The sequence below is a fragment of the Micromys minutus genome, assembly GCF_963924665.1.
Source record: "Micromys minutus genome assembly, chromosome: 24".
NCBI lineage: Eukaryota > Metazoa > Chordata > Mammalia > Rodentia > Muridae > Micromys > Micromys minutus.
In genome coordinates, this window is record NC_137959.1 from 13,404,806 (window position 1) to 13,420,226 (window position 15,421).

Sequence of the window (15,421 nt, forward strand, 5' to 3'; positions counted from 1 at the left end):
GTGCCCATCCATGCATGTGGGAGCCACAGAGACTAGAAGAGGGAATCAGATTCCCTGGAACTGGAATTAGAGACAATTGTAAGCTGGCATGTGGGTGCTAGGAACCAAACCCAGGTTCTCTGAAAGAACCTTTCTTAAGTGCTGAGTCATCTTTCCAGCCCCAGATGATTAAATAAATGTATTATTGATTATCTCAACAGCATTAAAAAGGTCATTGTTTCCTGCTGAGAAGCTGTGTGTGCCTGCCAGCTGCATTAATCACTTAAGGAAACAGCTTTTGGGGGTTGTCTTTAAGTTTGTTTTCTTGAGTTATTTCTTTGATGTTTACTTTAGCTTAAGCTTCTTTACTGTTTTTTCTCTTTTATTAATCTTTTGTTTTGTCTTAAGTACAGAGTTATATGTGAGTTAATTTATTCCTAGCTTTTTGTTTCTTCTAAACTAAACTGTCAAGAATTTTCTTTTATAAACACTATTCATCTGGGTTTCATGAATGTTCTTTATTCTTTGGTTCCCCCTCCACTTTATTCAAATACTGAGTTTCTTTCACATGTTTATTTTAATCTCTCTACCATTTCCACATCTGACCACCACTATTACTATGTCCTATAATAACATTCCATACATACTTAAAAACAAGTAGAGGGCGGAGTTCCATCCTTGAAAACTAAACAGGTATTTTAGACAACACATTCTTGGCAATTGGACCTGGACAGCATTTATCAAACACAGTAGGGAAAGTTCTCAGTTTGTATTATAAAAAGGACAGCCAGATATCAGCAGTTATAGAAATGAAGACAATATTTCAAATGATTTGAATCATTTTCTTAAAGAGACTTTCTCCACTGCCAGAGATCTTGAATGGCCTCCTGGTCAGTTATCCAGATGCAATTCTTTCCTATAATTAATGAAATTGGCTTCCACTTTGGGAAGAAACCACCTTTTTCAATACTTGCTTGCAATTTTGTATGTTTTCTATAAAACTAGGTTCTTTTGGTGTTTTAGGCTCCTACCCTCCTATTTTTGAAGGATTTTGATCTTGGTGTTGATGCTTTTATGTCTCTTCCATTTTGGTTTGATTTTTGTGTATTTTTCTGCTGGGGTATCTTGTACAGATTTATTTACTAGTATTTTTCTTCAGTTTCTTCATCATCAAAACCATTATCATCTTTGTCATTAATTTCATCATCTTGATCCACATCCTCCTCATTTTCATCCTCAGCATCTTTATCAAGTTCTGCTTTTTTCCCCCTGTGAAACCTTGTTACATTTCTAGATGTAGATCGCTTTCTAGAAATAAGAGTTTTACATGCTTTTCATCTTCATCTTCTGACTCTGCATCTTTCTCTACAACTACTAGGAGCTGTTCGCTGTCTGTACAGGTGCTGACACTTCAGCCTTAACACTACGGGTGGTGTAATTTCAAAGCCCTCAAGGGAAAGTATTGGTTATACAGATATTTTCAGAGTTGCCAGTATTATTTTAATTGGACTGCCTTCATAATTCATTGATTCTGCCCCTAAAATGTGTAATTTAGTTTTTGCCCCTGCTCCTAAACTGGACCATTCTTTAGGATAACTAGTGCTTATTTTTATCATTATCTACTTGAATGTGATGATCTTTGTCAGCTTTTAGTTTACAAAAGAGGTAGTTCTGAGGCCGAAAAGGGTTCATGCCCATGTTCGCATCTTCCATGAGGTGGAAGACAGAAGAAGCTGCCTACTGCTTCTTCAAACAGACATGCAGGAGAGAATCACAGCAGGCTGGAACCACAGCAGGACTTTTATTTTATTTTAAAACTTAAATTATGTTTTCTTTGATCCATGAGTTATTTAGAGTTGCTATTTTTTTAAAATATCTGCTCATACTGATTTCTAGCTTAGAGAATATAATCTATATGGTACTAACCATACATAGATGAGTAATTGGGTGCCACCGTACTGAGACAGAAAAGTTTGGAGGTAGAGAAGAGACACGTGACAGACATTATTTAGAGTCAGTAGGTTTGCAGTGCTGTGAGCAGGCTTGCAAAGAGGTCATGTGGTCAGTTAGACTAGACCTTTTTATTGTTCTTAGAGATACAAACATATTTAATGTTCTCGAATAATTTTTTTTCTAATTAAGAACAATTTTTTTTTTGTAGTTGCAGAAGACCCTGCAAAGTCACTTACAGAGATGTCTTCAGACTTTGGACATTCATCACCTCCACCGCAACCTCCTTCCATGAACTCTTTGTCTAGCGAGAACAGATTTCATTCCTTACCCTTCAGCCTGACAAAGATGCCCAATACTAATGGCAGCATGGCTCATAGTCCACTTTCTCTGTCAGTGCAGTCTGTGATGGGGGAGCTGAACAGCACACCTGTCCAGGAGAGTCCACCTTTGCCCAGCTCTTCTGGAAATGCACACGGGCTAGAGGTGGGCTCATTGGCTGAAGTAAAAGAGAACCCCCCGTTCTATGGGGTTATCCGTTGGATTGGCCAGCCACCAGGACTCAGTGATGTGCTAGCCGGACTGGAACTGGTAATTTAATTTGGCCAAAAATCTACAACTCTTTTCCTGCATGAGGTTTAGCCTAGGTTTTCTCCTATTAGATAATTTCTTGGGAAATCATTTTATATATATATATATATATATATATATATATATATATATATATATATATATATATGCATATATATATACATATATATATACACATATATATACACATATACATATATGTATATATATACACACACATATAATACATTATATGTGACCGCATATGTATATGTATACATATATGTATATGTATGTATACATATATGCCAGTAATAGAGAATATATTCTTACTGTGTTGCCTAGCTTCAGTCACCCTTTGCCATTCCTTAAGCTACTGCCTTACTTTTTCCTTATGTTTGTTTGTCAGTGATCTAGGAGTAGACTGAGTTTTAGGCTAGACTATTTAGCTTCCTTATAAGCATAATGAAGCTAACAAAGCAATTACCAGCTTTTCTTCTTATTCCTTGGCCTTCTCTAATATGATTGGCATTACAATTAATCATGTTCAGAGGCCTTTGGTAGAAAGAAAGGCTTTTTCCCTTTGGAGATTAGAAAAGCATAGTGTTTGATATTTCATAATCTGGGATGAGGAACTTGAATAAACTTAACTTTTACCTTGATGTGGTTTCTGTTTAACTTTTGTCACTTATTATCCTGATGGTGAGGAACTAGATAGCCTTATCTCCTCCTGCCCAATGATCTTAATACTTTTGAAATGGCTCAGGGTAAGTCAGTAAACCCAGGAAGCTCTGAGTACTTATTTTGAAAGGAAATTCATGAAGTACTTCCTGATGGGCCAAAGAGTTGTCTTCTTAAACCACTAGCTGAGAGTTAGTCCCTGTTCTTGATGCTGTTCTGTTCAGTACAGATTTGATGAAGGAATTCAGACGAAGTGTAAGTGCCGTAGTTCTTCTCTGCTCCTTTTGCAAGGTGCAGTGTCCCACATACTGAAGAAGCCTTTCTTTTCCAGGAAGATGAATGCGCAGGTTGTACAGATGGAACTTTCAGGGGCACGCGCTATTTCACCTGTGCCCTGAAGAAGGCACTGTTTGTGAAACTGAAGAGCTGCAGACCGGACTCTAGGTTTGCATCCTTGCAGCCTGTTTCCAATCAGATTGAAAGGTGTAACTCTTTAGGTACTTGGATACTTTTAATTTATTTACCCATCTGGAATGACTATTTCATGCTGCTTTTCAGTATCTGAGGCTAACAGTGTTTAAATGATTTCCACCAATGTTCATCAAGTTTCTAAGTTGTTAACGATTGTAACATGGTAACGTGGTGCATAAGAATGTTGTCCTAAGAGGAGATACATTAAAAAAGGTGTTAAGAAAAGTGTTTAGGAATTAAGGGATGAAAAGTAGGGTTTGTCTTTTCTTCTCTTGTAGTGATTATAGACATATAATTTTTGACAATATGGGTAGTAAAAATGAAAGTGTGGTCCTTTTAGTATTAATTTCCCTTCAACATATTGTTTAAGCACCTCATTAGGCATGAGGAAATCTGATAGAGTCTGGGGACACAATGTGCTTGACAGGTGGAGGGTGTCTCTTTTTATCACTTGTCATCAGCTTGCTGATGCTGGCCTTTCCCAATTATGGACAGTACTGAGAGTCAAGCAGGGGTAAACAGGGAAACCATCATTATGAAAAATATTTTTCTAAATGCTGAAGAGCAATTTGGAAATTTTTGTTTTCTTCTCACACTTGAAAATGAAACATTTTGGCCAAGTCACTGAGTTTATATTTGACAGGTACTTAATTGACTTAATTTTCTAGGTTCTATATGGAAGAAGCAGTGTTGAACGTGAATAATAGCATTTTTATAAACCCAGATAACTAGCAGTTGAAAAACTTTGCACAGGATGTCAAAATATATTTTAAATGATGTCATATACATGTGCAATGAATATGAATATATACTATCATGGTTTAAAATAATTATTTTTATTTTTGTACCTTTTCAGCATTTGGGGGCTACTTAAGTGAAGTAGTAGAAGAAAATACTCCACCTAAAATGGAAAAGGAAGGTTTAGAGATAATGATTGGAAAAAAGAAAGGCATCCAGGGCCATTACAATTCTTGTTACTTAGACTCAACTTTATTCTGGTAAGTTCATGTTTTCTGCAGTAGGTGTAGATAGTGTTTATGTCTGGGAGTTAGGAAGGATCACAAGATTTGGTCCTTGGCAGCTAAAGAGTTTCATATCTTATTTCTAGACTTAAAAAACTAATATAGAAATACTTTAGTGAGTAATGAGTTATAGAGCTGATCCTTTGCTTCCAATGTAGTAGACTGCATGTGAGTGAGCCAGGCAAGTGGCAATAAACCATCGGGATGTATGTGTATGCTTCAGTATATCAAGGTGATCATAGAAACTCAATATTAAAAATTATTTCTCATGGGATCACTGTTGTCCTCCTTTGTGTCATTTTCCCTCAAGTGAAGTGAGTAATACAAGGAACATTAAGCTCTGAAGATTGAACCATGAATCTGAGGCCTTAAGGATCGTACACTGCCAGATAAACTCTGTGGCTCTGCCCGCTCTGCTCTGTAAGCTATGCTGCAGAGCCGGGAGGTTAGCGTGGGTGTGGGGCTTCCCAAGTGGAGAACAGAATAGAGGCTGTGGGTCGTTTGCTTGGTAGGATACTTCTGATTAAACAAACCGTACAACATTGTTATAATAGTTAGATTTCCTGATAAAAAGTCTGTTTAAGCCAAATGTTATATTCTTTGATACCAGTAAGTTTCTGCTGCTAGTCACTTACAAGTTATTTTATAGAAGTGCATGTCTCAGGAGAGCAAGATGTATTTGTCCTAACTAGTGCGCTCTCTCTCTCTCTCTCTCTCTCTCTCTCTCTCTCTCTCTGTATATGTGTGTGTGTGTGTGTATGTGTGCTCGTGAGAGAGGGGGGTTGGGGGGGAAGAAAGGGAGGGATGGAGAAGGAGAGGGAGAGGGAGACTTTTCATGGCTTCTGTAAACAGGCTCTTTTCAAAATATTCCCTGGCATGTCTTTATCCTGTGGTCTGGAACTTGAGGGTCCGTGGGCGCTAATGGCTGAACACAAACCTCTGCTGTCTGACATGAATCATTATGCCACTGCTCCCTACACCGTTTCTCTTTCTCTCCTGATTCCTTTAAGAATCTTTCTCAAATATCAATGTATTGATAGCATAAGGGAATTTTATTTTTTACTTTGCAGCTTATTTGCTTTTAGTTCTGCCCTGGACACTGTGTTACTTAGACCCAAAGAGAAGAATGATGTAGAGTATTATAGTGAGACTCAAGAGCTACTCAGGACAGAGATAGTTAATCCTCTGAGAATGTAAGTACATGTGTTTTGTCTTTAGGTGGTGTTCTGTTTGCTGTTTTTTTTTTTTTTTTTTTTTTTTTGTAGTAATTAATTCTTACTGTGTGCTCATATAGTAAAAACAGATGAACAGAAATTATTCCTAATGATATATTGACTTTTTAAAACCTTTAGTCTTCTGCCTGTGTTTATTTCAGTATATATAATATATTCTTTGAAATGATGTGAATCGTTTAGTATCATGTATTACAAGTTAGTAATAATACTGTACGAAAAGCAGATGAGGTGCATTATAGTAATATGATGTTTGTTTAAGAGAATATAGTTAGGTCTTCCTTTGCTTTGCTAAGGTGAGTTGTAGTTGTACAGAAGACCATGTGGGAAGACTTTGTTACATGACATTAGTGACATGTGATAACATCATAAGATGTTTAAGTGATGAAGGTTCAGTCATTCAATGATCATGAAACAAATAGGCCAGAAAGACAGAGAATAAACTGTGCAATTTAACGACCAATTGTGATCAGTTTAAGTTTTGTAATATACTTTTCTTAACAATGAAAATAAAAATTAATTTAATATATTTTAAAAAAACAATAAAATATGGAAATAAAAGGAGTATTCCAAATGTCCTACTATGTCACAAAACTAAGAAAATAAAAGAATAATTTCTCTATTTGGATACTTGATTTCCTTAAATTCTGTAGTCATTTTACCCTTTAAAATAAATATGTGCTTTGATTTTCACATTAATTTTTTTGTCTTATGCAAATTTTAACTCTTCAGATTTTTTCTTTCACTGTATAAATGGTACAGATCTGTCAGTACAGATCAAATCAATGACAAGGGGTATTATCACAGACTTCCTTCTTTTTAAAACACTGTAAGCCTTTCTGTGGTAGACTTTTCGTAATAAACGTCATATAGTATTCTTTGCTTAGTATTGTTCAGGAAGTCTGGAACTGTAGTTGGCATACTTTGTCACCCACTCTACACCAAGAGATGGTCAGATGGCCTGTAAAATCAGGATGTGGCTTGCCAGACACAGTGGTATACTGTTCACCTGTAATCCAAGCACTTGCTAGCTTAAGAGGCTGAGGCAGGATCAGTTGAGCTGAGAAATTTGGGATCTATTAACCATGTCTACAAACTACATGTAGCTTGGATACAGGTTTTGCTTTATTGCAAGCTTCTCAAAAGCAGATTTTTGTTGTTGTTGGGTTTGGTTTGGTGTTTGTTTAATCTCTCCTTTTGTATTCCCAGTGGCAAACACGTTTTGACATGAGTGGTAGGTGTTTAGTGGAGTTAACAACAGCAGGTACATGGTTAGTGATCAGCTGGCTCTCACTGCTCTGTTAACCCATAGTCTCCTATAATCAAAGAGAATTTCATTATGTTGACTGGTTTGATTGCAGACTTAGATTTTTAGTATTTCATCAGTTTTCTTTTTCATGTCTCTTATTCTACATATTAAAGTGACTTTTCTAAAATGTGGTCATTCTCTTATAAAATAAGTATTTTAATAATAAATAAGAAAATGTTACTAAAAAATTCACCAAGACTTTAAAAATATTTTAGAGTTTTATTAGTGCATGGTAGTTATGTTTAATAGTATCTGGGGACAATTCTGGTTCTCAGTCTTTCACTTTTCAAAGTTTAGTAAGAAGCCTTCAGTTATATTTTTAAAATAACTGCCTAGTCTATTGATTTGCTTCAGATGTTAGAATTGTATGGAAAGTATTTGATTATTAAGATGTGTCATATGGTTCACTGTGCCAGTGTCAGTTAATTCATTTTTATCGACATAGATATGGATATGTATGTGCCACAAAGATTATGAAACTGAGGAAAATACTTGAAAAAGTTGAGGCTGCATCAGGATTTACCTCTGAAGAAAAAGGTGACTTTTCTAAGTTATGCATTGAAAATAACTTAAAAATATATTAATAAACAATATGTTAAATTATTTCCTGAATAATTTGTCTGTTTTACTTTAAAGGTCAATATTAAATTATAATTATTTGAGAGGGCTAAGGATAGATATCTCAGTGGTAGAGTATGCAGGAGACCCTGGGTTTGATTTCCTGCACTATATAAATAAATGAAAAAAATTCTTTTCTACCTGACATGTAAATCTCTCCTGGTATTGTAAATGATTCTTCTCTTCCAAAGTGACTGTGATTTGTAGTAAAAAAAACTTATTAAGAAACTGGCTGGCTTTATCTACAGTAGATGACTAAAGTCCCTGCCAGCAGCAATAGTGTCTGGAGTTGCCTTTCCTCCTGTGGTGAGGGTGTCCTGAGCCACTCACAGTTTCCCATCCATGCTCTTTGTTGAACAGAGCTGTGGAGCAGCTGGACAGTGTTTCTGTCTACTCACAACTGAAACATTGTTACCAGTATACTGTAGTCAGCTATGATATTTATACACATGGTAATTACTTCAATAGAAGGAAATGGTGTTTATTTTAGGCATTTTACTGAAACACCTCAAAAGACATAGAAATGATTTCACTGTGAGTGAACAAATATATTTTGCTAAAGGGACAGCATGACAACAGAATGAAAAAGTAACATTGTATTATAACCTGTAAGTGAAAGTTTTCCCTTGTTAGGAAAGTTTGAAAAGACTAAACTTTTAAGTAAAATAATATTGAAGGAATGAAATTAAGTTCAGTGTAGAAATATGTCTGTCATAAAGAATAGAATGGCTTTTAAATTTTGCCTGCGATTTACTTGATTTTTTAAAATTTTCTTTTAGATCCTGAAGAATTTCTAAATATCCTGTTTCATGATATTTTAAGGGTTGAACCATTGTTAAAAATAAGGTAACTCTCAAGCTGTCTGAAGTACTGGAATCTTTTCCATTGCCATCCCTCAACAGGAATGCAGTCCTTACTGAGAGTCATCAGTGTCATCTGAGCAAGGTTAAGCATTGCAGGAACAGGTGTGGGTTTCACCCGCTGCCATCCTTTCCAGGAGCTACATTTATTGTGCAGAGCACAGGCTGAACCTGTCCTTTTATTAGCCCTAATGACAGATGTGCCCACAAATTATTTACTTATGCAATTGAATGTGAATATTTTGGAAACTTAGTTAAACTTTTAAAGAAAATCTTATTCTAATTGAATTTAAAAAAAATAAGAAAGAAATCACCTGAGAACATTGTTTTTGACTTCCTGTCACTTACAAACCTTATCCTTAAATTAGCTCTCTGCCCCTCAGTTTAGTAACTTGATCTCTTCCTTCTCCCCATGTTGGAAGAATTACCTGAGTTTACTATGGTACAGTTCTTAGTGAGATATTCTAAATGTCTGTGCTTCCTGGGTCATTGGAGAGGTCACAATGGTAGACCCCTCTTGATTTCAATCTTGGTTTCTCTGTTGAAAATCTTAGAAGTATTCTATCTGCTTCCTTAGGAGCCAAACACTGATGAGTTTTCTTACCTTTGTGTTTAAGTGATACAGTTTGAACCAATGTTAAACTGACTTTGGGAACAAGGAAAGTACCACAGTTAAAGTTTGGTACTGCTTTGGAGTTTCTAACAAATGAAATAACATGATGTCTAAACCATCTAGTGTACATACTTATCAACAAGTCAGAGTTGCCATGGCTTTCTGTGTGCCTAGAAAATCAGAGAGAATTAACAAAAGAGTTTATAATGTAGCCAAGTAAAAAGTAATCATGGAAAAGTCTGTAACATTTTTTATTCCGTCAAGTATATAGAAGATGGAAACTTTTATGTTTTAGGAAAGAAAAATAGGCTGCAAGCAATTTTTTAAAAGTAGAGTTAAGAGAAGATTTACAGTGAGTTGAAAGGTAGATTTGGTCAGTAATGAGGCTAGATAATTAGGAGTTAGTGTCTCACAAAGTAACTCGAATGTTGATGAAGTCTTAGCCTATTGCCTTTTTTTCTTTTTTTGAAAGTCAAGAAAATGATTTTAGAGTTTTCTGCAAAATAAAGTGGGTAAAAATTCTGGTGGGTTTTTTTTAAAACTTTTTATTGACCTTGTGAGTTTCACATCATGCACCTTAAGCCTGCTCATCTCCCCACCCCTTCATATCTGCCCTTGAACTTCCCCCCAAAATAAAACACTCACACTCACACACACACACACACACACACACACACCAAAGCATAGAAAACATGTCATCTTGGAAACTGTAGTGTCACAGTGTGTCCCACAGTATATCCTTCTGACCACACTTCTTCACTTACAAGTGTTCACTGAAATGAGTCATTGGTTTGGTTCGTGAACTCTGGTCTCTCCGACACCATCAATATGCTCTTAACCGCTGAGCATTCTCTCCAGCCCTGTTTTTGGCTTTTAGTGGATGAGCTCTTTCTCTAGCCCCAAACACACAATTTTAAAACTATTACCTTTTACTTCTCATCCCTGTAGACTTTTGGTCATCTTTAATTCAGAATATATTCATTCTAACTTCAGAAGTCTTCATGATCTTTAATAATTTCAACACTGTTTAAATGTATAGTCTTTTAAAACTGTGAGCCCCTGAAAAAAATCAATAAACAAGTTTTAACTTCTAACTTATAGTGGTGCAGGGGAAGCTTCTCATTCCCAAAAGTAGGAGTTGGGGACAGAGCAAGAAAAGGTCCGACCAAAGCCGGATGACCCCATGACTGTGGACACTAAGGCAGGGCCATCCAAGCTCCTTGCAGCACCAGTGAGGACATCATGAGCCCCACATGCTCACCATGGAGCTGTAGGATTTGGGTATTCTTAGATGAGTGAGTACAGGACCTCAGGACCCACCTATTATGGTCTGTACCACAAAGACAGATAGACCCAAACCACATCAATCCATGAGTTTTTATATTAATACTTATAAAATATAGATGTCCATTTTTTAAAAGTTACCAAATTTATGTTCCTGTGTTCTTGGCTTGTCTCTAGCGAAGAATACAACCAAACTAGCATGGCTTGGTACAATTTCACAACTTTGTTATGACTCTGTAGTTTGTTTTTTTTTCAGACTTTCTAAAACTCTAGCTGTAGTTATTTAATTCTTTTTATAATTTTCTAAAAATTCCACAAACTCTTTCGTATGTTTACTGTGCTTTCCCCATACCTCCATCCCTTTTCACATCTTTCTCCTGTTAGTCCCATTGTTCCTAGACAGCTTTATAATACGTTCATGTCATAAACACATAAATGCTTTGTACATATCTATATAAAATCTAGGAACTATAAATGAGGGAAAACATATATTATTTCTCTTTATAAAACTGTCTTAGTTGGCTTAATATGGTTATTTCTAATTGCATTCATTTTTCTATGATTGATATACTTTATCCTTTGTGGTTGGAAGAGCTCCAGTGTGTGTGTATTTCTAGCCCAGACATTCTGTTTTTTTTTTTTTTTTAAAAAGATAAATAGTATGAAAGATTAAAAAAAAAAAACAACTTCTTAGTAGTGTTAGTTTTAAGGTTTCCTACTAAGATGTTAAGGGACGGGAGATGTTACAGTGTCTCACTATGATAGGTATTTGTAGACATTTCCTTGGTATTTATCAAGTCAGTGGGTGACCATCTAAAGAGCACCTCATAGCTACAAGGCTAGAGGACAGTTGTTAGGGTCCCTGGGCTTCACACCTTGTGCTGCTTAGCTTGCTAGAAAATTGTCCTTCTCAACCTCTTAGGGCCTTTATTTTACGGAGTAAAAAGGTTGGACTAGAAGGTCTGAGAGTCTTCATTGAGGCATTTGAGCATTTGCCTTAATTATTAAAAGTGGCTTACTGCCTTCTAGATTTGGAGGGAGACTCAAACTGATTATTGTTCACATAGTATTTCTTGACTGGGATATTAGTCTAAATTTTTCTTGTGATCACAGAGAGAACTTGTAAATAATTTATGGATAAGGCAGAAGGAATAATTTATGAGGTCTTCTGCATAAGTGCATTGAATCATCTCATTCAAGTCATTGTCTTTTACCTGGCATTTGGACGATCCAGAGCTGCACATCAGCATCATGGTGTCATATCCTCAGGTCCTGCCAGCTGGCTTGGTATTCTGATTCAAGCATTTATTTTATTTTATTTTTTGTTTTTTATTTATTTACTTATGAAACAGGGAGGCTACCCATTGCTCTAGACTGGCTGGCCAGCAAGCACCCTTGGATCCTCCTGTCTCTGCCTCTCCAAGACTGATTACAGCAATGCTCTCTCGTGCTAGGCTTATCACATGTGTTCTGAACATCTGCTGATTCCAGCATTTAATAGATAGCTTATGTTCATTGTTTCTGATGTTCCTAGGTCAGCAGGTCAAAAAGTTCAAGACTGTAACTTCTATCAAATTTTTATGGAAAAAAATGAGAAAGTTGGAGTACCCACAATTCAACAGTTATTAGAATGGTCTTTTATCAACAGCAACCTGAAATTTGCAGAGGTGAGTGATTCTGTTTTGTTGTTGTTGTTGTTGTTGTTGTTGTTTTATTTCTTAGCAGTGGCCAGTAGGGGATGGTAAACTCAGGGTTTTGTACATAACACCCTGAGTGCTGCCCTACTGAACCACACCCAGCTCTCACCGTGTTTTAACCAAGAATAGTTTGAAATACACACTGTTAAGAAAACATACAAAAAATTGTGTTCCAACTTTGATCTTTTTAAAGAAAGCTCTTTAGCTTAGGTTGAGATGTTTTGAATTTAGGTGCAAAGTAGGGGAAAAGCTAGTGTTTAGCTTGAAGAGTTTTAAATAGTTTAATTCCAAAGATGTGCACATAAGTATGAATGTTTATGTTTTTAGTTGTCATTTTACCCAAGCATGTTATCTAAACACTTCAAAGGTAAAGCTACATTTCTCCTTTGTTAAAGATAAAATACCAGTAAGTTCTTGTGTGTGGGTTTGTTAATGAATACAATAGGAGACTTTTTTTACCTGAACAGTGCCTGCTGTGGTCTGTTGCTGGCACGTTCATCTCTAAGGTGGTCATCTCACTCACTTTGCTGATATATAGATAGCATCCTCTATGATGATGTCTGACAGGGAGTCTGGAGATCCTGTAGCTCACTGCTGCTCTGCGTCCGCACCGCATATTCACATGTGGGCCACCAGCACTGTGCTGAGACCACTGCTGGGTTTGACAGCTGTGACTGCTTCAGTTTCCTAGGGAAATTTGTTTTTGTATTTTTTTTCCTAGTGCAGGGGATAAGACCCAAGGCTGTGGGCATGCTACTATTCTAAGCTGAGTTCCCAGCCCCTTAGGACTTTGATTTCTAAAATGATGTGTCTTATTTTTTGTTGTTGTTGTTATTATTATTATTATTATTATTATTATTATTATTATTATTATTATTATTATTTAGGCACCATCCTGCTTGATTATCCAGATGCCTCGATTTGGAAAAGATTTTAAGCTATTTAAAAAAATTTTTCCTTCTCTGGAATTAAATATAACAGATCTACTTGAAGACAGTAAGTATACAGTCCTTCGTTTTAGGAATAGTCATCCTGGGCTTCTCATTAGTTGTAGATATAGTACTTTGGCAGGCAGTTCAGTATGTGAAGAGCTTGGACATATTAAGCCAACAAGTTGAGTGCTGAGAATTTATTCTGAAAAGAGTAGAGGTTAAAAATAAACACTTTATGCTAAGAAATTAGACGAGTAGATGTTAGTAAGAGGCCAGAGGTTAATTGGATTATTCTTCATAACAATAGAACCACTACCATTAAACACATGGGTTTGAGGACAGCACACATGGAAACTGTTGTAAGTGGAAGGGAAGGCGCACTGAGAGGCTGAATGGGAGATGTGTGAAATACACATGTACCTGGATGCACACAGGTATATAGATATATAGATATTCAGACATACAAGTGTTAGAGAAAGTTTATAGTAATGACAGTGGTTATATCTTGTTGATTAAGATTATATGCACAATCAGCTTTCTTTATACTTTCTTTATATCTTTTGGATGTTTTATGACCAGAGAAACAGTCTTAGAATAGGTTCTCAAAAATGGTTATTTGGGGAAAATAACCTAAAAGATTACAAACACAGGAAATCCAAATGAAATTTTAAGAGGACCAGAGGGGGCTAGCCACCTCCCACCCTGAGCACTCGTCTTTTGAAAGTATACCTTTTATTTTTAGTGACAGAATACCTTTTTAAAGGTTTCTTCTTCTCCTTTCTGCATATGGCAGCTCCCAGGCAGTGCCGAATCTGTGGAGGACTTGCGATGTATGAGTGTAGAGAATGCTATGATGACCCGGATATCTCAGCAGGGAAGATCAAGCAGTTCTGTAAGACCTGCAGTACTCAGGTAATCCGCACTCCCCTGGTGGATGTGCCCTGTACAATCAGCTACTGACGGTCTAGAGCATTTCAGGACTTGAAAGCCTTTCAGAATCGAAGTATATTCACAATAAATATGTCTGTTCTGCTGGCGTGTAAGAGAGAAGTAGTACTTGGCTGTGTTTATAAGAGATGTGCTCAGTGAAAGTGGCTAGAAATATTTCTGCTCCCTTGAAATATGATATTAGCTCATGTGTGACATTTTCTTCATGGTCCTTTTTAGGTTCACCTTCATCCCAGGAGGCTGAATCATACTTACCATCCAGTATCACTTCCCAAGGACTTGCCTGACTGGGACTGGAGACATGGCTGTATCCCATATCAGAAGATGGAGTTATTTGCTGTTCTCTGCATAGAAACGAGCCATTATGTTGCTTTTGTGAAGTACGGGAAGGATGACTCTGCTTGGCTCTTCTTTGACAGCATGGCTGACAGAGATGGTATTGAAAACCTTCCTAGTGAGAGTACTTGTGTGAAGTAATAGGGTGTTTTGTGAGAAAATTCTTTAAGGAATAACATGGTGTGACAGACACTTTTAATCTTTAAAGTGTATTAATAATTCTGCTACCCAAACTAAGGAACGATAATATTGTGACATCTTGGCACCTACACAGATTTGTTAAGGAGTGCTATCTACACTTGGGAGATAGTGGATTGTGAATTAGAGGCCAATGTGTAATTACACTTGAGAACCTGTTTCAGTTTGTCCCTCCCAAAGAAAAATAATCCTAAAATTCTTCCTTTAGAGCTGATTTTCCATCTACTGTCTTTCAGTTTTGTACACACTGTAGTAGCCATTTACTGAGCACCTGTATGCCAAGCTCAGTGGGAATACTGCAGTCTTAGAAGTTATGCCTGCTTTTCTGTTGTCTTCAAGTTTAAAGTGGTGACAGTTGTATGGTCTGCATTTAAATCCTTCTTCCTGATGGCCTGCATTCCATTTCATGAAGAAACCTTTATCCAATGAGCTGTTTCTAGGAAGCTTAGTTATTACTTAATACACAGCTCAGAGTCAGAACCTCAAAAAGGTTTGGTAGTGAAATGCTTGTCACAGTATATCCCCCTACACATGCACACACCCCATTTTCTCTACAGTATTCTCCCAAGCTCTAGTCCCTAAGGTCTTCTAGTATGGCTCTCCAATGACCAGAGACACAAGAACAACAGTTTTCCATCTCTTCCCAGCTCCTGTGCATGTGCTCACCCAGTTAGCATTAGTAGCACAACATCTAGGAAAGCACTTGGAAGAGTAAAACCAA

The 15,421-nt window shown here is 36.6% G+C and overlaps 1 protein-coding gene and 1 pseudogene across 4 annotated transcripts in view; one reads left to right on the forward strand and one right to left on the reverse strand.

The window, feature by feature from the left end:
• The window catches only part of CYLD (CYLD lysine 63 deubiquitinase), a 45,586-nt gene that overhangs the window by 25,017 nt on the left and 5,148 nt on the right, over positions 1–15,421 (forward strand). For 2 of the 3 annotated variants that reach the window (XM_080937266.1, XM_080937267.1), the window contains exons 7-16: positions 2,141–2,520; positions 3,512–3,677; positions 4,508–4,649; positions 5,744–5,866; positions 7,660–7,751; positions 8,612–8,678; positions 12,124–12,256; positions 13,174–13,282; positions 14,012–14,130; positions 14,386–14,602. In XM_080937266.1, the coding sequence (XP_080793392.1) occupies positions 2,141–2,520; positions 3,512–3,677; positions 4,508–4,649; positions 5,744–5,866; positions 7,660–7,751; positions 8,612–8,678; positions 12,124–12,256; positions 13,174–13,282; positions 14,012–14,130; positions 14,386–14,602 (1,548 nt within the window). The remainder of the gene's footprint in view (positions 1–2,140; positions 2,521–3,511; positions 3,678–4,507; positions 4,650–5,743; positions 5,867–7,659; positions 7,752–8,611; positions 8,679–12,123; positions 12,257–13,173; positions 13,283–14,011; positions 14,131–14,385; positions 14,603–15,421) is intronic. The other variant, XM_080937268.1, reaches the window with a different exon arrangement.
• Positions 825–1,692, reverse strand: LOC308436433 (nucleophosmin-like; annotated as a pseudogene). The gene has a single exon. The product of its transcript is annotated as a nucleophosmin-like (transcript).